General features: G+C 43.1%; 2 protein-coding genes across 3 annotated transcripts; both read right to left on the bottom strand.

Moving 5' to 3' along the window:
- Positions 1–77: 77 nt before the first annotated feature.
- On the bottom strand, positions 78–12,488 carry ccnjl (cyclin J-like). The gene is made up of 6 exons (XM_062524964.1): positions 12,281–12,488; positions 11,550–11,663; positions 9,598–9,808; positions 3,633–3,932; positions 2,642–2,801; positions 78–2,481 (listed from the first exon to the last, which is right to left on the bottom strand). Exons 2-6 carry the CDS (start codon positions 11,616–11,618, stop codon positions 1,908–1,910), a joined length of 1,314 nt encoding a protein of 437 aa, XP_062380948.1. The 5' UTR covers positions 11,619–11,663; positions 12,281–12,488; the 3' UTR covers positions 78–1,907.
- Positions 12,489–13,106: 618 nt separating this feature from the next.
- Positions 13,107–21,103, bottom strand: c1qtnf2 (C1q and TNF related 2). Of its 2 annotated transcripts, XM_062524967.1 has the most exons (4): positions 21,065–21,103; positions 20,463–20,534; positions 20,034–20,285; positions 13,107–14,520 (listed from the first exon to the last, which is right to left on the bottom strand). In XM_062524967.1, exons 2-4 carry the CDS (start codon positions 20,515–20,517, stop codon positions 13,886–13,888), a joined length of 942 nt encoding a protein of 313 aa, XP_062380951.1. In that variant the 5' UTR covers positions 20,518–20,534; positions 21,065–21,103; the 3' UTR covers positions 13,107–13,885. The 2 variants fall into 2 exon arrangements, with proteins under 2 accessions (XP_062380951.1, XP_062380950.1); XM_062524966.1 differs by lacking the exon at positions 21,065–21,103 and having other exon boundaries at positions 20,463–20,828.
- Positions 21,104–21,151: the final 48 nt, after the last annotated feature.

Raw genomic sequence — 21,151 nt, forward strand, 5'->3', positions numbered from 1 at the left:
CAAATAGATAGATAGATAGATAGATACTTTATTGATCCCCAAAGGGAAATCAACACTGGATTCCAAAAATTGGGTCATTATTCAAAAGCAAGAATTTAATTTCCCCAAAACAAAATGTAGGATTTTATTTCATGGTCAGTTTGGTCAATCAATCATTGGTATTAGGGTACATGTTTTGTCAGGAAAAAAAGCTTGTCACAGCAGTTTTGTACAATCTTTTTGCATTACTATTTTTGCATTGGCCTGTCTACTAACAGACAGATGAACTGTGGACATTCTGTGTGGTTTGAAGATTCTGTTCATCAGTATTATTCAACAAATGAGAAGGAAGGCATAAAAACATTTGGAAAATCAGTGATGCTCTGTAATTCACAGAAGACACAAAGACCCTTGTGAGTGTGAAACAAAACCTGAAGCAACTGACAAATTCAAACCAAATGATTAACTGAAACAGGATATGAAACAATCAGTGAAAATCATATTTTCTTTTCAGTGGACAGTGGAAATGTTTTTGTTACGTAAAAATTCACTGACAAATGAGCACGCGTCCTCCTCATATTAAAAGAAAACTTTGAGGGAAAACATTTCACAGAAAAAGACTGTAGATTTTGTGTTTTAATATTTGGTGAATACTTCAGAAAACTTGCGAGAACCTTATAAGATGTGTGTCCTTCCCTCTTTACCACGCCACACTGGATGGTGAGGGTAACAGCAGTTAGATGCTCCTTATTTCATGAGAGGGTCACTCATTTGCATAAAGACTACTTGGAAAGGTTGACCCTGAAAGAGCACGTTTTGTAGAACCCTTCTGTGCGCTTCCTCAAACAAACCATACATTCTATCAAGGGATACGGCTTTATTGAGGGGAAACATTTTATCAACAGTGTTTTCATACTGTAAATAAAAAAAACTAAACTAAAGAGTACAAATAAAACAACTTATAAAAAGTATAAATAAACCTTAGGTAAATGGTTTCATATTCAAGTAATCCATCAAGTCCCTGATCCCTGATAGCACATGGTTGATGAAACAGATCTGTGTAAACATATCTGAGGAAATACTCCTTATACACTCTATACTTGTTCAGTTCATTAGTTCATAAAGGGCAGCAGCATTGGTTACCAAAAGGATACTAATAAGGATATTAATAAAAAAAGAGAAATTAAAAAAAAAAATCCCTAGGCAATAAAAGTGTCCTTTCTGAGGATAAAACGGGATTTCAAAAGCTTTTCTTCAAAAGGCGTCAAACCAGCAGTGTGAATCCAGAGTGCTGGAGGAACAGAAGATGAGGAGAGTGAACAGAAACAGTGTTTGGACACATTTTATTCTTCCCAACCCTGCAGAAACACCTCAGTTGCTCAGCACATAACACTCTTCTAGTGGGGTTTCAGTCAGTGGTTCTTCTTGCGTTGTGAGCTGGAGACAACTGGCCACACTAGTCTGAATTCAAAGTGAAGCACGTCAAGCAGCTCAAGTATGCGTCCCTGGTATGTTCGTGTTCAGTCATGCTCCACAGGGATGGAGGGCAGGCAGGAGAGGCCATATGGGGAATATGCTACATGGCTCCCTCCAAAACGATCACAGTGACGGGAAGCGCACTTCCCTTGGTTTTAAAGAGTAGCTCCAGAGAGAGAGAGAGAGAGAGACAGAACGAGGTCTGCGAGTCTTCAGTGTCACGTCAGAGTGATGACCTCCACGGGGTCTCTGCTGGGGTTTGGCTTGGGTCTGTGCTTGTGCCGGCGCTCGCGCAGCGTGGGCGGGGGTGGGCGCGGGGCGGACGGGGGCGGCGTGGCGAGGGCGAGGGCGAGAGAGAGGGGCACGCTGGTGCTGGTGCTGGTGCTGGTGCTGGTGGTGGTGGCGGCGCTGCTCGGCCGCTCCCGCTTGCCTTTCCTCTCGCGCTCCTGGCGTCACCTGTTGAAGCAGCCGGCGCTGAAGGTGGGGTGGGAGCCCAGGTAGCCCCCGGCGTAGGCCGCCATGCTCATGCAGTGGCGGGGCTCGGCGGCGATGGCCACCTGCATGGAGATGGGCCCCTGGAGCTGGAGGGCGCGCGGCCCCGTCTGCAGCCCCGCGGGCAGGCCCTGGTAGGAGGGCAGCGCGCCCGCCAGCTCCGCGCCCGCCAGCACGCCCATCCGGTGGCTGTGCAGGAAGTCCTGTGGCACCAGGCCGCCCAGCGCCTGCGGCTCGGACACGGCCAGCGCGTGCAGCTGCGCCAGCGAGGGCGAGTGGGCGTGCGAGTGCGAGTGCGAGTGCTGGGACAGGTGGGGGAAGTCCCGCGCCTGGAACAGCAGCGCCTGGGAGCCGGAGGAGGACGAGGAGGACGAGGAGGAGGAGGAAGAGAGGCCGCTGGAGGTCAAGGCGGGTCGCTGCACGGCAGAGACGGGCGAGAGGTGCATGTGCTGGGCCACCGACTGCAGGGACACCTGACTGGAGGGATGTGGAGATTTGGTCTTGTTGGCTTCCTTCACATCGTTGTCATGGGCACTGTAGAGGAGGGGGAGAAGACAGAAGACAGAATTAGGAGAGACATTCACAGTTGGTGACAACGTAGAAGCAATGTAACTGGAACCGTTGAGAGACTGAGCTGTGTGTCTACTGAAATGATGGGAATGCTGGCAGAGCGGCGGCAGCAGCGGGAGCTTACAGCAGCATGAGCTCAATGCACTTGGTGAGGTGGTCCCAGGTGTAGCCGGTGAGCAGGTGCAGGGCGGTGGTCCAGCTGGGGCTGATCTGCAGACAGATCCTGGAGGACGCCACGCAGGCCGCCGCCACCTGGGACGGACGGAAGCTCAGGAAGGCGTGATCTGGAAGAGACGGCACGGGGAGGGAGTTGAGCAGCAGGCCAGCCAGCAAAAGCCCTGCTCTTATCAGCTAGGCCATTTACGCCTTCCACATCCAGTCCCAATTACACAGACTTGTGAGTCTCACTGACTGCGTTTACATGCACTTTAGTATTCCGGTTATGAGAAACCCGGTTATTAATATCCCTGTTTACATGACGAATAACAGTATTCCGGTTACCAACAATAAAGTTCTATTAGCACTCCGTATCCCGGTTACTAATGTAATACGTGTTTTGCCTGAGAAACCGGCAGAAGGTGTATACATGGAACAGTATCCCAGTTTCTCTGGGAGTACACCACCTAGCATAACCGGAATACTCGTAACCTGGATAAGGGCTTATCCGGGGTTCCGAAATCGGAGTATGATGTTTACATGTGCAAATACAAAACCGGGATACTTCAAAACGCCGATCGTAACCGGGAAACTAAAGTGCATGTAAACACAGTCACTAACAGATGCTTTAGTTATAAAGTGGATTACAGCACAGGGAAGGACATTTTAAGACATTTCAGATCGGAGCTACTTATGTTTAAACTTTGAATGAAGTACACTACTCACAAAACGTTACGGGATATCTGGCTTTTGGTTGAAATATTGCTATTTTATCATGAAAGTATGGCATTTAAGCAGAAGCATGCAATGGTGATTTCCTCAAACTATTTATTGAAAGTAACAACTTTCACCCAAAAGCCAAACATCCCTGACTTTCTGTAGTGTATGCAGTATGCACCCTTCCATTTTTTTCTGACTTCACAGACAGTTATCCTCTCTGCCTCCCCACTTCACATTACCTTGCAAAGACACTTCCAGGAAGTAGTGGGTGTACTTGTCCATGAACGCTTTGGTCTTGGAGATGGAGGCGAGCGGCCAGCTGTTGTAGAGGTCGCCTTCCTGCACGGAGGCCTGGAGGTAGTAGTCGATGAAGTGGGCCGGCGTGGGGATGCACAGGTTCCAGTTGAAGGTCTCCAGCAGCAGCAGCTCCATCTTGATGAGGTCGCGCTTGTTGAGCACCAGGTTGAGGCTGCACATGATGCCCAGCGAGTTGAGCTGCTCCAGCTTGGGCACGCGGTCCTCCTTCTCCTCAAACTTGCCTGAGGACACACACACACACACACACACACACACACACACACACACACACACACACGGAGATGGTCACTGGAATGTCTGGCCACACAGGCCCTTCATTGTGTGCTGTCCAGACTAGTGCTGGGGCAAGAGATACACTATTCAGTGCCTGGGAAGGTCAGGCAAATTACCTGCTACACGAGATATAAAGCAGAATCAGAGTAACAGAACACAGCAGAGAACAGTGCCCTGAGTACTAGGCATGATAAACTTTCGATACACTAAAACCACAGTGACAGTGTTTCAAGAGCAAGCGAACATTTGAGACATAGTTAAAAACTGATAATACTTCAATACCTCAAGGTTGCTATACAAACACTGGTGGAAAGGGCAGATAAATATAGACATGGTGGTTTCTGAGGTTGTTCAGACAGGCCTTTTCAAAACCCTACTTAAATATCTTCTTCCGTGACAAAAATGTCAAAAATAACAAACATGGGCCGTAGAAAAAGCTCAAGAGCCAGAGAGAGCTAATCAGCAGACTACAATAAGCCAGCGTGATTACAGCCGTTTTATTCCTCCCTCATCCCTTTGCATACGAAAACACTGACAGTCAACTGAAGGGGTGGAGACTGATAAGATCTTGCCGTCTTATTTTCTCAAGCTTCCTTTCAACTTCCCCGTCTTTTTTTTTCTTTCATTGAGCTCCTTCCCCCTCTCCCTCCCTCCGCCCCAGCTGCTGCCTCTGTTCATCTTGACAAACGCTGGCTGGGCTGAGCTCCTTGCCTGGTGTGATTTTTACTGCTCATGCCAGGCGTGCCATAAACCCTGGAGGTCCGCGGCCCAGGCAGGCTAGGGGGGCAATTAGCAAACAGACTGTAATAGCGTCTAATGGCTAGAGACAGGAAATGGCCCACTCTCCTCCCCGTCTGCCCCGCTGCAGCGCGCTCAGCTTTGGCTCAACTCCGTCTGCACACAGCCTGCTGCATGGCTGGCCCACTGGCCCACGCTTGTTGGTCAAACAGGGCTGTTTTCTTAACTTTTTTTGGATTGCAGCTTTCTTGGAATAAATCACTTTTAAACTAAAAGGAGAAAAATGGGATCAAACTTTGTATGTAAAAACAACAGCGCATAACAATCACAAACCTCATGGAAAAGTCACTAATGTGCTTCAGACCAAACTGTTTTGTATCCAATATTCAATTAAAAAGCTGCACAGAGAGACTTATGATAGCCAGTGGCACCAAATGCATGCCTGATTCCAGTTAACTTGGATTAAGATAAGGCCTGAATGGGATGATGACTCCCTTTTTCATTTGTGAAAGAATGCATGAGGGCCACCGGATAAGATGTAAGGGAGGAGGCACAGACGTGGGGTGAACAAATGATTCAGGGGGATCAGGGCCATCGGTGCAGCCAGGTTCCAACCTGTAGGCTACTGCTCCAAGATTTACTAAAAAATTGCACCAAAACAGGCACCTAGGAATTAGGATTTGACAGGCAATTTACAAGCTCAAATGTTAGCAAGTTAGCAACAACAAAGCCAAGCAACCCTTCCCGGGCCCTGGATGATGGATCATCTCTCAGACAGCCGCAGGGACACATAAATAAATGAACTTTTACAAGACCTAGTACAGCAGGTACAAGATGTTAGACTAGCCTGCTTTGAGGTTTTCCCATACGGAGAGATATGGGATATTTTAATTTCAACCTGAAAAACAAATGACTGTCTAGTGTTGGACCAACTAAGCCACAGAGAGAAATGTTACCAAAATAATATCAAAATAAAACAAAACCTCATGTAGTCACTGAAAACCACATTTGCTCCCTTGCATTTATACTATTTAAAGCGCTGTAGGAGGCTTTTTAACAGCTAAGGAGATGGACACTTGCACTGAAAAACAAACCTAAAATACTTCATACCCTCAGGTGAACCCAAGGACTTTTTTGATTAATGTGACCATGGTGGAAATAATTGAAAAACGGATGGAAAAATAACAAGATATTCTACAAACTGCCTCTGCTTTTAATAAATAAATTACTCATTTTTTTAACATAGGCCTTGGACAACCTGGAATTTTCCAAACATTCTTGCTAAATGGTTGACTCACCATGTCGGTGGGTTTGTCATACATACAGTTGGGGCCTTATCACCTGCATGATACTGTTTGAAGTGTACACACATTCCTCTCCTCTGTTCTCACAGCCCCACAAAGAGGACGTGATCTCAGATACGGCCGCAACTCACCACCACCAGGTCTACTTTACCCTGAATGTCAAACAAGGGACTTGTAAATTCCGTGACAAGTTGTATATCTATCACTGTAATGTGTTTGCTATGATCTTCAAGGTCTTTTATGAAATGACTCAGCCAAAGACTGAGAATGCTGCTTTTGAAATCTAAAAAGGCAAGCGGAGGTCAATATTTCAGTGAAATGCTGACATCAGCATATGTGGATGTGGCGCTACTCAAAAACAATGTGAAGTATAGATTACCACACCAGCCTGTATGTTGCTACACATTCTCTCTGCCGTTTCCTTTCAATCAATACAGTGCTCATCTACCTTCTGCTCATATTTCAATATAGGCTATAATGCCCATTGTTTCTTACTGCCATTGTACTACAAACAAGACCGCTGTTTACTAATATTCTGAAGGTGACATTTGCAATTGTGTGTCCAATTTCTTTACGTTGTCTTTAAAAATTGTCCAAATCTTGCCAATGATGGTAAGTTCAGCATGGATATTGGCCACTACTGAGCTAAGTGGGCACTTATTTACCCCTAGGATAATTTGGCACAAAGTGATGGCCATTAATCACTGAGCCCTTTACATTCCAATCTTCATAAAAATGCATTACAATACACACCAGAACCTACACATTAAATCCATTAGGGAGAGGACTTCCCGTCAACAGATAAATGGAGTAGAGGACTACAAGTCAAGAAAAGGATTAATGAAAATATTTATAAAAGTAAGTTTGCATTTGTATGTATAAATGTTGTTATCTTTTCTCATCCTCGATCATCTATAATATATTTACGTGGACTGCCCCATCGCTTAGTAAAGGATCTTTGTTGTAAGTACTTTCTGGAAACCTTTATAATCTTATTGCTACAGCAGACACCAGCAACTTAGTGAGTTAAGAAAACACTGGTTGTTACAACTAAATCATCTTTAATCCCATCTATAGAAAGAAAAGGGGCGTCTTGACAGCCTTAAAAGAAATTCCTCTGTGCGCAGCAAAGGTCTTTAATTTGCCAGCTCGTCTTTCGTTGGGGGTGTGAAATTGGTCAGAGCTCAGCCACAGGCCTGCTCCGTGTCCTCACCCCCGGCTCTGAGCGCAGACAATGCAGATCTCCGGAGATCTTTGACCCAGGGTGCAAATGCATGGCAGCAGACAAAAAATGCTGCCAGAGGCATCTGCAGACAGTTCTGATGGGGAGCTGCTTATGCAGACTATGTGCTGCTATGTGGGAACAATGAACTGAAACGTGCTCGCTCGCTCACTCGCACTGTGTCACTTTTAAAACCACACAACACATGCCCACACACATAATACTGGGTTCTAAAATAACAGACACCCGATAGCCTACGCCAAAAGGCTACTCAAGATGTTAAAACTACATTCAAGACATTCAATAATGGTAAGGTCCAAAGACATTTTGGTATTTGATTTTCAACTTCACATAAGGTATTTTTTAGTAGTCATATGAAAAATACGATAATCTATGAGGGACAGCAGCAATCAGTCTTAAAATCTGCAATGCAAAAATAATTGTCTTAAGTATCTAGTGGGGGCTTAATTCCTTTGCATTACCATCAAACCCCTGAGGGACTGGGCTTTGGGGGTTTAATCTACATATCAGGGCTCCCCGCTGGGCCTTTCAGCTCAACCGTGTGCCCCCTCCTCTGTGTCTCGACGCCCACTTCTCTCTCCTCTTCCACTCTGCTCAATATCAGGCCTCCACCTGCCTTTGAAGCTCGCTCCTTTCCTGTTCTTTCCTTTCCTCTCCGCCAACTCCAACCCCCGAGGAAACTCAAGGCTGCTTTTTACGGAGGCCATTTCTCAGGGCCATTCAAGCCTGACTCTGACAAGGTGTGTCACAGAGGTGCAACTCCGGAGGCGCATACCACAAAGGGCTTTCCTCGAAAAGTCTCTGTCTCTCACACCACTAATACCTGCTGAAAACGTGTCCAATTTTTAAGGGGGGCAACATGTGCGATCTAAGGCAAATAAAACAAATAAGGACAAGGACAAAGACTGAATTTTGATTTAGCACGAGACCTGATGAAATACTTTAATCAATTTTAGTAACAGTCGTTAGTCCTTACAAATAATGGCCCAAAATAACACCCTTAGGAAATATACTGCAAGATTGGAATTAAACTTTTGAGACGCGTGAAACACTTGAGACAACGGGAAAATAATAATTGCAAATGTATTATTAAATATATATAATGTTCCCTTCTGCTGTGGTTTCTGAGCTGATCCAATCCCATCCCCCATATGATAGTGAACCGACCTGCTAAAAGTGTGTGTGTGTGTGTGTGACAGAGTGGTGGGGCTTTTGTTTGGGCCCAACTCGAGCAGCATATGGCAGGGGGAGGAGGGCTGGAGGGGGGTTGGGGTGGCTGCACTTTTTAAAGCCCCTCCACGAAGCCCTGTGACTACAGCTGAGGAGGTTCCAAAAACCCCATCAAAACACAATAAAGAACCAAAACAATCCCTCTCCTACTATTAAACAAGGCCAACGTGTTGCACTACTTACTGCAACACTGGACATACATGTTATATGACTGCAGCTAGGGTCTAACTCAGGGTCTCAGACTATTACTGTTTCAGACTTACTTTGCTTTTCTGAATCTCATATTTCATTAGACATTAAAGCTATTGTGCTTAAGAGCAAAGAACAAAGTATGGCTGTGTCTACCAGAGGCACAGAGCTGTAGTGACACCCAGATCTCACAACTATTAACGTGACGCATGTTTCCACTTTTTAAAAAATGTACAAGTGCTATTCCATAAACTTAAACCATCACTCACTCTCTCTCACACACACACACACACACACACACACACACACACACACACACACAGTTCCTCCCCCCCTCTCTAAGGCACGTCTCTTGTGAGTGGAACATATCCCAGTCTCACCAAGTGACAGTTTCATTAGATTAATTGCCCACGCTTCAGTGCTGCTCAAATGAACTCAAGCATGGCAAAATAATACATCATTATCACTGACTAATCTAGCCAGTGTGTAATTTTTCATTATTTTAGCTAGTCCATCCTATGTGATCATGTGACCCAAAAATACACCACACTGGTAAGAGAAATACTATATGTATTCCTTTCCCATGACAAAATGAGGCAAACACAGGCTAACTTCAAATACACTCTCTGTAAATGTAACTAATACAAAGTCCATCTGCGCCTCGCTACTGCTCCCTTATAAAAACTCACTCAATTGCTTAACAGGAATGTTAAGGGTGCAGTGAACATAAACCACCGGGCATAATGTGCTCTGGCCTTATAAAGCCCATGCAACAGTTCAGCGCCAGCAAATGCAGCTCACACTTTTCAGGCAAAACGTGAAATTTGCATCACAGTTTGTTTTTCTCTCCCCACGAGCACCACAGACAGCGCTTGATGCCAACGCTGGAGGAAGACTGGAGGCACTTACTGGCTAGGAGGAGGCAAGAGAGTGCAATGACGTAGAGCTGCTTGATGGCCACATCATAATGGTCCATGAAGAGGTCCAAGAGGTAGACAGCCAGATGGCGAGCTGTGGCACACAGCTGGTAGCGGTTACTCAGGATGGCCAGCAAGTCGGCAAAGTAGCGGCGCATGCCAATTTGGGGAGAGTGGGCATGGTAGACAGGCAACTTCAGTTCCTACAGAGGGAGAGTTGAGGAGAAAAAAAGGAAGGAAAATCACAGAGGTATTAATAAAGTACACCAAAAATAGATTAAACACTTTGAAAATGTCTCATGTAAACACTTCTGACCTTCAAAGGTGATGTTGGCATAAATTACTCCCTATAATTTTCTGTCATTTAAAATAATAATCACCTCTAAATTGAATAATCAAACACCTTCTTTCAAAACATCTTTACCATGATGGATACACAAAGGCTAATTAAATTGACTTGACTCAAGGGGAAAAATGACTTGGGCCAATAACCGAGACTCATTAGCAAGTCCTCTCATTTTCACATGAACACAGAAACTATTTCTTTGTAAGTGGCTTGTAAAACCTGCAAAGAATGTCTTGCATGCACTTTCTGTAAGTCTTCAGTGGAACTACATACATTTGTGAGCATATGTGCAACATATGTTTGCCCAAATACATGTAATAAGTAATTCAACACTTGAGTTGGCAGAGTTCTCATTAAACACTGAAATGAACTTAACAATCGTAAAATAAGAAAACACAGGGATAATATCTGAAATCATTTAAATAGACCAAATGTGCATCAGCATGGACTATATAACAGATCCAGCTCATATTCATCTGAAAAACAGCGGGACTTGTTTGTGTTGTTGACACATGAGCAGCTGACCTGCCTCTCCATGTGTGTAATACCCCAACAAAAAGCTCAACAAATGTCAGATGCAAACTTCACACGTCAAAATGTATCTACTTCATGATACTTTGACAAATACGCTTGTGAATTCTCAAAATGAAATAAATATGACAAAATGATATGTATATGTAGCAGACAATATTTCCTAGAATACATATATTCAAGTTCCAGCTGTAAAATGCAGAGCTCATGTGCCACAGTCCATAATAGTTCTATTTCCATTATGAGACTTAGGTGTAGTCAGAATGCTCTTACAATTTATTGTAGATATTTTTGAAGAGACAAAAAAGTGATCATGGAAACTGGTAAATTCTAGGGCAATCTAACTTTCATGTTCTTTAAACATCAAAGACCTTTTAGGCAAGTGCTGTGTGGACATATGTGTCAACTCAGGTGTAGAAAAGACATAGACCATGTGTCCCAACATTAGCCTACATGACAAATCCAACAGCATAAAACCAGCCAAAGAGATTGAGGACAATGTTGTTGTTTTTCATTATATATAATGTATTCAATGGTGTGTACTCGATCTATTGTTATTCTGTATATTATTATGAACATAAAAGAGATGTCATAGAAACACATTCGCTTTGGACAAAGTGTCTGCCAAATACCATAAACATGAACATGAACATAAACATATACAGGCACTGTTTGATTTTATTGGGGCTTTTTTTGTCTGAGCTTCTTTTGGCATTTATGGATTCAAACTACACTCCAGAGTACCTTTTAAAGACAGCAGAACGTATTTGCCAAATTTTAGATGTTACCAGCCATAGCTAGCCTACACCACCTGAGATGGCTGAAAGACATTTGAATGGGGAATGTTCTATTCTTTAGCTTTAGCCAATAGTTCTCTATGACAAAATGTGTATAAATATGCTTAGAGATGCATAGGCAGGCATATACTAATCTCAGTCGACATTTGAGACCAAATGAGGCCGCCATGAGAGAAATCAAATGTGTCACCAGACAGTGCCACTATGCATCCATGCAAGCAAGCACGCAGGCGAGCAAACAAACAAATAACCAAAACAAACACATCTTACTTTTATGCGGAGAGCTTGATGGATGTCCGCAGCCAGCTGTCCTTTCCACCATTGCGACTCTGTTTCCATTTCTTCCCATCCAGAACGCACCAAGAGTAGGCTATGAAATCAACCCTACAGGATAATTTCAGAATGGGATGAGCATTCTTGTCCGTCTCAAAAGATTACCCTACTCTGACCAGAGACTACAGTGGGCTAATTAAATACACATTTAAAAACAAAATCATTTGAAACATGCAAATAAATGCACGTAATACATAGGTCAACATTTGATAAGGTCAGTGAACCAAATAGGCCTAGTGAGAATCAACTAAGTAACACGACACCGGACAACAGCAAATGTGTAGGCTATTGCGGGTGGGGATTTAAATGGCAATTTCTTCTGGAGTTCGACTAAAGAGCTAGTTTATAGCCTGCGGCTTCTGTTACTTTCTGACAACTGTTAAAAGCACAAGGAAGAAAACCATAGGTGCAGTAGGCTAGGTTATAGTTTGGTGATAGTCGCCTAATGCTGTCCCACTCCCGCATGTTATCAACACCACGAGAAAGCTTGCAGCTATTGATGAACTCGAAGCTTTGTGTTGAGATAGTTCAACGGTAAATTCAAAGTGAACAACAGAAGGGAAAATACCACCAAACAGAATGAAACAAACACAACACAGACCATTGTGCCATATACTAATCTTAATTCGCAAAACTGATAAAGCATTTGTTACGCTCGTGCCCCTTACCACTCCGAATGCAATGCCCCGGACCCCTTTGTCTCAGACCAACATCCTGAAATTCCTCGTTGGAAGTTTTTGTTTAATCCTCCTTCAATAAGGAACAATAAGTACGCGTGCGTCCGCTGGAGGAGGGAGCAAATCGCGATACCTGTGTAAAGAAGACAGTTCCCTTTTTAACTGTGGTCCACTTTTAACTGCTTTTCTTGTGCTTTTCTCCCAGTGTGCTCAGCCAATACACTGGATTGGTTTCCCCACAGCGGCTATTGAGGCTACTCGTGAATCTCCCTACGACCAACGGCAAAGACTTGTGGGAGCTGTAGTCCACTACAAAAGTCGATGGCACCTACTCTTTGCCTTAGCCATGAATGGATGACTGAAAAGATCTGATTGCAATGCATGCGCGTAGCGCAAAGATGCCTTTTTGGCTATTTCGATGGACGGGTGACTGGACAGAGGAGTATTGAAAAGCTTTCACCGCATCAATGTAGGATTATGCAGCATTATTAACATTACATGAGCGTATAATGAATAACATAAAGTTAAAGTTAATCTGAAAATTTTAAATAGGTACATGTGAATCATCTTTTGATGCTGAAATAATAATAGTGTAGATTGTCAGAAATAACCTAAGGATCTGTGCGTCATTGTTCCCCCTTTTTTTATTATGACCATGTTGACATGTGTTGAGACCTCTTTCCTGACACTACCACTAGGGCACAAACTGGACAGAACACCATACTGTATTATCAAGTTTTATAGTTTTATAGTTACAAACTAAGCCAGAGGTGTGGGGGGGTGTGGGGGGGAAGCCCCCCCCCCCCCCCAGCTTTTGTGATTTGCCCAAAAATACAACAACAGCCTTTTGGACTTACAATAGGATGTGGGTCATTCCGTGTGAATTCAGACAGAAACCAGGAAATTGATTATTGCACCGTCTCAAATTTTGCTCAAAGTTTGTAGGCTACATAATATCTCTAAAATCTTTACTCCTAGCTTGCCCAATCTTTTAAAGATGGAAGACAAACATGTTCTCAGACAGGACCAAGAGTTTGTACTGCATGCCCACTCTTTTTGCACTTTCCCCCAAATCTACGGCCTTGTAGAAAGTCAGTGAGCATGACATGCAAACTATTAATGGTTCAGTTAGATTTGAACTGAAGTGTTTGACAGGCCTTGGTTTTGGGACCCATTCTTAATATAGGTCTGAACAAAGTCGGTAACAACCATATCTGATTTGACACAGAATGATTCATGTTTAAAATGATTGCTTCAAAATGTTAACACCACAAGGCTAGACAAGACAACACAATAATATCTAAGCAGGCACGTTATAGTGTTATTTGTGAAAAGAGTGATTATATCATTTAAAATTTGGACATAATATGGGGAAATGTTTTCGTTATTATTGCAGTAACATTTAGTCCAACATACAATAATGTTGCTTGACACTTCTATTAGCAAGTGTTTCAACAAGGCAAAAATGTATACTATTAAAAACACTTTTTAGTACACAAAAACTGCCTGTTGTTGCATGATACACTGACAGCGCAAAGTTTCATTTACTGAACAGGCCTATAACACTCTACTGATCATTTCCTAAAGTTCACAACATCATCTGGATCCTTCATCAGCTTTTTGGCTCTCCACATCAAAGTCCTGGTCTGCGTAAATGAGAAATCCTGTGAAGAGACTGTCTGTCCAGTATGGGTCAAAAAATAAACCATTCTGTTCTGAGTAGAAAATCTGCAGCCAAACTTGGTCATCCTTCTTCAGACGCAAAATTGTTGACCCCGATGCCACATCATTATTGCCCGTGTTAGCATCAAAGGTCCTGATTTTATATTGACCATTTTGTACTAATCCAATTGCCAAGTGTTTGTTGGCCAAATTGATGTCGTAGGTGAAGAAATACACACCTGGAACGGCACATACAAACTTGCCGCTGCTGGCATTGTAGTGCCCCCCTTCATTCATCAGGATGCGGTTGAAGCGGATGGGTAAGCGCTCCTTTGGGTAACTCTTTGTTACTGCCACAGAGAAGGCTGACCGCCCCCTTGATCCACAGCTGCAGCCACCCATGGCTCCAGCTTCTCCTGGGTCTCCAGGGTCCCCTTTCCCTCCTCTCACACCAGCCAGACCTAGGGCCCCACGCACACCTTTGAGGCCCCTGGCTCCTGCTTTCCCCACTATCCCAAGACGGCCTTTCGGTCCAGGCTTTCCAGGATTTCCGGGTCGACCAGCATCTCCTTGAAAGAATGAACACAAGCAACATATGACTGCTGCATGGTGTTGCCACCTGCTATGCACAGAAAATAGAATACATTTCCCTTGGCCTCTGCCTACCCTACTCTTTCAACTTGTTGTTAACAACAAGTCACGCTTAAGTCCTCTACATCTCCTACTACTGTAACTCTGTGTAAGTGTCAAGTCTTATATGTTGGTTACCCCTGGATATACATGTAACTCTATGGTATAACAGCATCCTGGCTCCTCGCCCTGAGGCAAACAGCAGCAACGGACTTCAACTATTTGTAGGACCTGGCACTCTTCAGCTGCTCTGAGCAGAAAACAATTGGCCCCCTCTATTTGCAAGGTAGCATACCGCAAATAACAGAAGGTATGACGGATCTACCTGGGGTCATCGTGACAGGTAATGAAAAATCATAATAATGCACTTTTACATAAATGTCACTAACGTCTCTAATAGGAAAACATGAAGATGTGTCCTATGACACAGATGAAAGGCTAGCTATTGTCAGCGATTGTATGCATTTTCAAGCCCATAACATTTCTTGTCATGTTCAGTAATCATCTCCCGACCATCTGCTAGCTGCCCATTCTGTGAGTACACTGTGAAAAGAAGCGGTCTCTGTAGGCAGCTCAGGCTCCGAAAACTGGAAACAAACAAATATGGGCAGCCTGCCCCCCAAACCAAAATTAAACCCTGTGTGGAGTGTACTGAAGGGAGCTATACCTCTCTGGTGTGTTTCCATTGGTGCTCGATATAAAATATAATATGCATTGTTTTGGACAAAAGCGTCTGCTGCTAAAAGATTTAAATATAAACATAATCATAAACATAAACATAAACAACCGAGACTTCCTGCATAATCCCTGACTGCACCTTTAATGCACAGACATACCATGACAAGTTAAACTACCCACTAATGTCAGTTACAATTCAGAATGTATTGGGAAAATGGGCATTTCAAATGAAGAGATCTTCCATTGCAGCCTTAGAATCTGAATCAGGAACTGAATCTCCTCATGCATATGTGTGTGCATATGTGTGCGAGTGCGTCTGTGGGTCTGTTTGTGTATGTATGTGTGTATCTGTGTGTGTCTGTACAAACTACAAACTGCACTACCATTGTGTGTGAGAGTGTGTGTGTGTGTGTGTGTGTGTGTGTGTGTGTGTGTGTGTGTGTGTGTGTGTGTGTGTGTGTGTGAGAGAGAGAGAGAGAGAGAGAGAGAGAGAGAGAGAGAGAGAGAGAGAGAGAGAGAGAGAGACACTCATTCCATCATAAAGCCTTGCGTGACCAAGAATTGAGCAAATAAAGTAAATAGCTCCTCTCCCAACTTGGTCTTGAGCCATTCACACACTGATACAGTAGGTAGTCAAATTGAACATACTAAAATGAAACAAATTTCTCCCATCTTAAAAGACAAATATTGGAAATATTGGCTATCCAAGACACAAAGCAAGATGCAATGCTTGACATTGGGCAGAGAGTTTGTCTTAGCAGACTACCTAACAAATATACTGTAAAAGACACAAACTTAAAGGGATAATCCGGAGTGAAATGCACTTTAGATCAATTTTTCGGACTATTGGGAGTACATACGTTGAGTTGACACCAAAATCATGTCATTCGGATGTATTTTGAGAAAGTTCGAGCTCACCGTTTTTAGCCAAAACTCGTTAGCCTGGAGGTGACTCGGGCATGTCATTTCGCCGCTACAAAACGCTATTTTTATACCTCTTCTACTGTTCCAAACAACACTACACTTACGTGGTAGTGAGTAGAGGGTCCCTAAAGCCAAACCGAAGTATCCCCACGTCTTTATGTGGTCGGATAGAGAGTCCAGAATGAATTTAATCGAGTCAGTACCTTTCCGGAAATGTCGCTGTTGCAGCTAGCAACGTTTTCACAACACTTTACTAACATTTCCGGAAAGGTACGGACTCGATTAAATTCATTCTGGACTCTCTATCCGACCACATAAAGACGTGCTGATACTTCGGTTTGGCTTTAGGGAACCTCTACTCACTACCACGTAAGTGTAGTGTTGTTTGGAACAGTAGAAGAGGTATAAAAATAGCGTTTTGTAGCGGCGAAAGGACACGCCCCGGTCACTTCCATGCTAACGAGTTTTGGCTAAAAACGGTGAGCGCGAACTTTCTCAAAATACATCCGAATGACATGATTTTGGTGTCAACTCAACGTATGTACTCCCAATAGTCCGAAAAATTGATCTAAAGTGCATTTCACTCCGGATTATCCCTTTAAGGAAAACACTAACAAAATATAGACTCAGTGAGCACCGATTAGCCATTGAAACCGGGAGACACAAAAAAACATGGCTCCCAAGTAATGAACCCCTATGCCAGCAGTGCAGGGACAGTGATGTTGAGACAGAGTGCAACTCATTCCAGTCAGTTGATATCTACTTTCCAAAACTTGATGAGAAACACCCTGGATTTAGTTCTTTACTAAACCTAAATAAACTGCAGTACTTGCTAGGAGAGGAAAAGTACTGTCTCATAGCTGCACAATACCTTGTGAACACACTGATGAACTCACATACACCATATCTACATGCAGGCAGTCACCATACTGCTCTCAATGAATAGTTCTATTGAACCGATGTATTTTTGTTGTACTTTTGTTCACAAATCTCAGTGAAGTAGTATGTTTATATAGATGTCTATATTATCAGTTTAAATATGTATATGTTTTGTCTCTGTAATTGTTGTTATGTCTTACCTTTACATGTACCAATTGCTTTGGCAATACAAGTTTTCATTTGTCATGCCAATAGAGCATTTTGAATTTGAATTTGAATTTGAATTTGAATTTGAATTTGAGAGAGAGAGAGAGAGAGAGAATACTTGTGTGAGTGTGTACAGTATGCGTGGGCATCTATCAGGGGGTCAGGATTTGGAGGGTCAGCTTATTCAGCATGGCTGGCCATTTTTAAAAATAGTGCCATCATGCTAACTTCTGGACACAACGACTTGTCTATGTGGATTGGCTGGTTCCAGCAGGGAGGATCAGCCAATCCACATGGATGACATCATTTGTGCCCATTCCTGTTCTTTGTGAGGCCTAATAATGCTTGCTGTTTGTGTTTCTATTATATATTCATTCACCATGTACTTACAGCAGTGCGTGTAGAAAATTAACGTAATATGCTATTTATTTTTGCTTTTCTTACAGATATTTTTTTCAACAAACCACTCCAGTTCATCATTGTGGACCAACCATAAACCATTATTGTCTGATTTATTTATCTGACAAATAATGATTTTACTTTCATTTGAAGAGTGCCATGTTATTCATACCCTATTTTTTATTAGCAGGGAATCAATACATTTATATTTGCATGCAGAAGAGAATAACGTTCCTATGCACAGCAGCCTTCTGATTTCCAGGTGCTGGTGATGTGTCGTTAATAGAATCCAAAAAAAGTGTTCACTTTTTGGATTTATATTTGCATGTTGTGCTGTTGGCCTAAATAAATTCTCAATAAGATGTTAGACTAGAGGGCTATATTGATCTTGAAAATATATCCCAAGGTGTCGCCGTTTCTGGACTTTCGCCACCAAACTAGGACCGAGAGTGGAAGCTCATAAATTGGTCAGAGCCTGTATCCTCAGAGAACGGAGCTAGCTAGTGATTAGTGATTTCAGTCTATTTTCTGGTAAAAACATATTGTAGAACTCCACAAATTGCAGCATACACTGCACCATAAGATAAACACAATAATAGTGCAATACTGACTCTGATATTTCAGAACCTCCTGAGGCCTATGTAGATCACAAATATCCTAATACAAGTATCTCAATTTTGGGCTAAGCCAACTGAAGCACAGTGTCTGAGAAGGGTCCAGCTGCAGCATTATTGCAGTGTCTTGCCCACCCAAAAGTGTTTATTTTTCAGTTGTGCATCTGCGCAGTGTGCAGTCTCAAACTCAGCTTGGGTGTAGGTGAGTTGGTGCTTTTTTCACATTGATCTCTGTTTCTCAAAGTCACTGAGTGCTGTCAGTACAAGAAACCCCCCCTCCAAAACAATCAGTGCTATCTAGCTCGAGTTACTGCAGCCAACAGATAGAACAGCAAAGCAGCTACAGTGCTATAAGCCTGGCTATCACCACACTAAGCTCAAACTTTTGAGCTTGAACATTAGTCTGGGGAGTCTGTGCTGTGTTTCTGCTGCACAAGAGGCGTTATCAATGGGCATAGTTCAAATGACTCTGGATGAATCTAGTCCTTTAACCAATCAGGCCAACGATCCGGGTGCACCTGGTGGATTTTAAGTCAATTTGTGATTGGTTCCAGCAAACGTAGATAGGAAGCAGGAGAGATAATTGTGTAGGTTTCCAGCCTGAGCTGCAGGGCGAAATCCAATGCCCTGCAATGAGTGCAATGAATTTAAACATGTTCCCAGAATGTAGCACTGCAGCTGCCTGCCTACTCTAGATGTTGGCAGGGATGGGCAAAATACATCAAAATGTGTTTTCAAATAAAATATCAAATACCCTCATTTTAAGTGTATCAAAATAAACTACAAAATACCACACCAAGTATCAAAGTCAAATATTGTATTTTTGTATTTTGAAAGATACTCTTTAAAGGGAGCATGATATCACTCTGCAAATCTTCCATGTCTATCTAATCTCTTCCTTCATCAGTACATTGACTCTGTTGATTAAAGGCGCTCTAAGTAATGTTGGGTACGTCATTTCTGTTGACGTTCAACACAGAGGTAGCTCACTACTCCTCCTACTCCCTCCCATGCAATTGAAACTCAACACGCTTAGAACATAGAGCATCTTTAAGTGGACAGCGTTTGAAAAGCAACAGCTTTTCTCTGCCTATGAGACATTCCATAACCTGCAAACAGTTAACAGATCAAAATGCTGACCTGCCTGTTACATCTCATAGCCTAAATACTATATCAGAGATGCACTCAAAAAGTCACAACTGAACTTGCGGTACAAAATGGAGACCTCTGGTGACCTGATGAAGTCCCTGACATCATCAATGCATGCCCAGGATTGAGCAGTATCAACTACACAACCGTTTCCATGTCTTCCGATTGGATGATTAAGAAACTGTTTCTCAAGAAACCGATCATTAAAGTTCTCAAGAAACTAGAGGTTGGTATGAGGGAGTGTATTGTGTGTGTGAGCAAGCCTGGTCATTTTCATCATGTTGCATCAGATGATACGGGGCAACCACATAACCGGTGCTGTGTCTTCTGATTAGATGATTAAAGTTCTCAGCAAACTTGAGGTTGGTGTGTGCAACCTACACACGTTACTCATCATGCACTAGATCATGTTCCTAAACCTGAATCCTGCAACTCAAGCTAGGTAGTAGGCCAACTGATATTTTTGTGTTTGTGTTTTGTGTTTATGTCAATTTTGATCCAATTTGACCGCTTTGCTATGTTTCCCACCCAAAAAATCTAGAGTCATCTAGAACCATCCCTGTTGAACATGAGTAAATGGCAAAGAAATGAAATAGTCATACCTCTCACCCCCTTCTCTCCCGACTCCCCATCCTTCCCATCCTGGCCATCCTTTCCTGGAGACCCCATCCTGCCCATGATGCCAGGAGACCCAAAGGCCCCTGGTTGACCTGGAGGCCCCTGAGGGCCTGGATAACTGCAAACCAGCTGTGAAGACTGAATGGTGAGGTTGCGTCCTCTCTTGTATGCGAGCATATCAGTGGAGACAGAAGGCAGTATGCATACAGCTATGCAAAGCTGGAGAATGGGGCTAACTGCAACAGAGAGAAAGGAGTGTTGTTTTCACCTCAAGGCAAAGTTTACAGAGCAACAGTTGTGCAGTCTTCTACAGTTAATAACCTAGTGCCAGATAGCCTACATATGAAACAGATACATTTGGAATGGTTGCCAGAGCAAAACGGGCGACTCATTTCTATAAAAAAAATACTTACCCAATGTTCGAGGACTGCATGGAATATCCCGACCAAAACTCGTCAGTGGATCCATAATGATAAGGCTATGAGCTAATTTAACAGGAGATTGTTATGGAAAATTAGATTGCAGCGATTTCTTTCTCTACGCTAAGCTGAACATGATTGCTTTCCCCCCACTCAACCACATTGTACACAAACCTTCTCAATCTGTTTTTTTTACCACAGCGATAATACTCTCCCAGGCAATACTTTCACCATGATGTAATCGCAAGTTTGTTCCAAACTGGTGGGGAATAACAGTTTACCAACATACATAAAACACTGTCTAAAATCTCTAATGTGTTAAATTAATGAAATCGTATTGACTTCTTAGCCTACACGTGTAATCAACTCTGTCCCTCGAATGTTCTGCCCTGACATGTTTGAAAAGTTCTCAGCTATCTGGGCGTTGTTAATGCATTAGAACATAATTCCAAGACGTCCCTAGTTGTAGCCTAGTCAGTCCAGTGAGCTACGCCAGATGTGAACAACTTTTTCCCCCCAACAAAGCTTAGGCAATGAACATACAGCTCCACAGCTTACAAGATGACGCACAATTCCCAAAATACAGTGTAACTTACCATATCTTCTCAGGCGTCTTTAATCTGCATGTTGTTAACGCTCAAGTTCACAGTACAGTTCAGCATCACAGCTGCGTTAAAACGTTA

Source organism: Sardina pilchardus, chromosome 21 (assembly GCF_963854185.1).
Source record: "Sardina pilchardus chromosome 21, fSarPil1.1, whole genome shotgun sequence".
In the NCBI taxonomy this organism is placed as follows: domain Eukaryota; kingdom Metazoa; phylum Chordata; class Actinopteri; order Clupeiformes; family Clupeidae; genus Sardina; species Sardina pilchardus.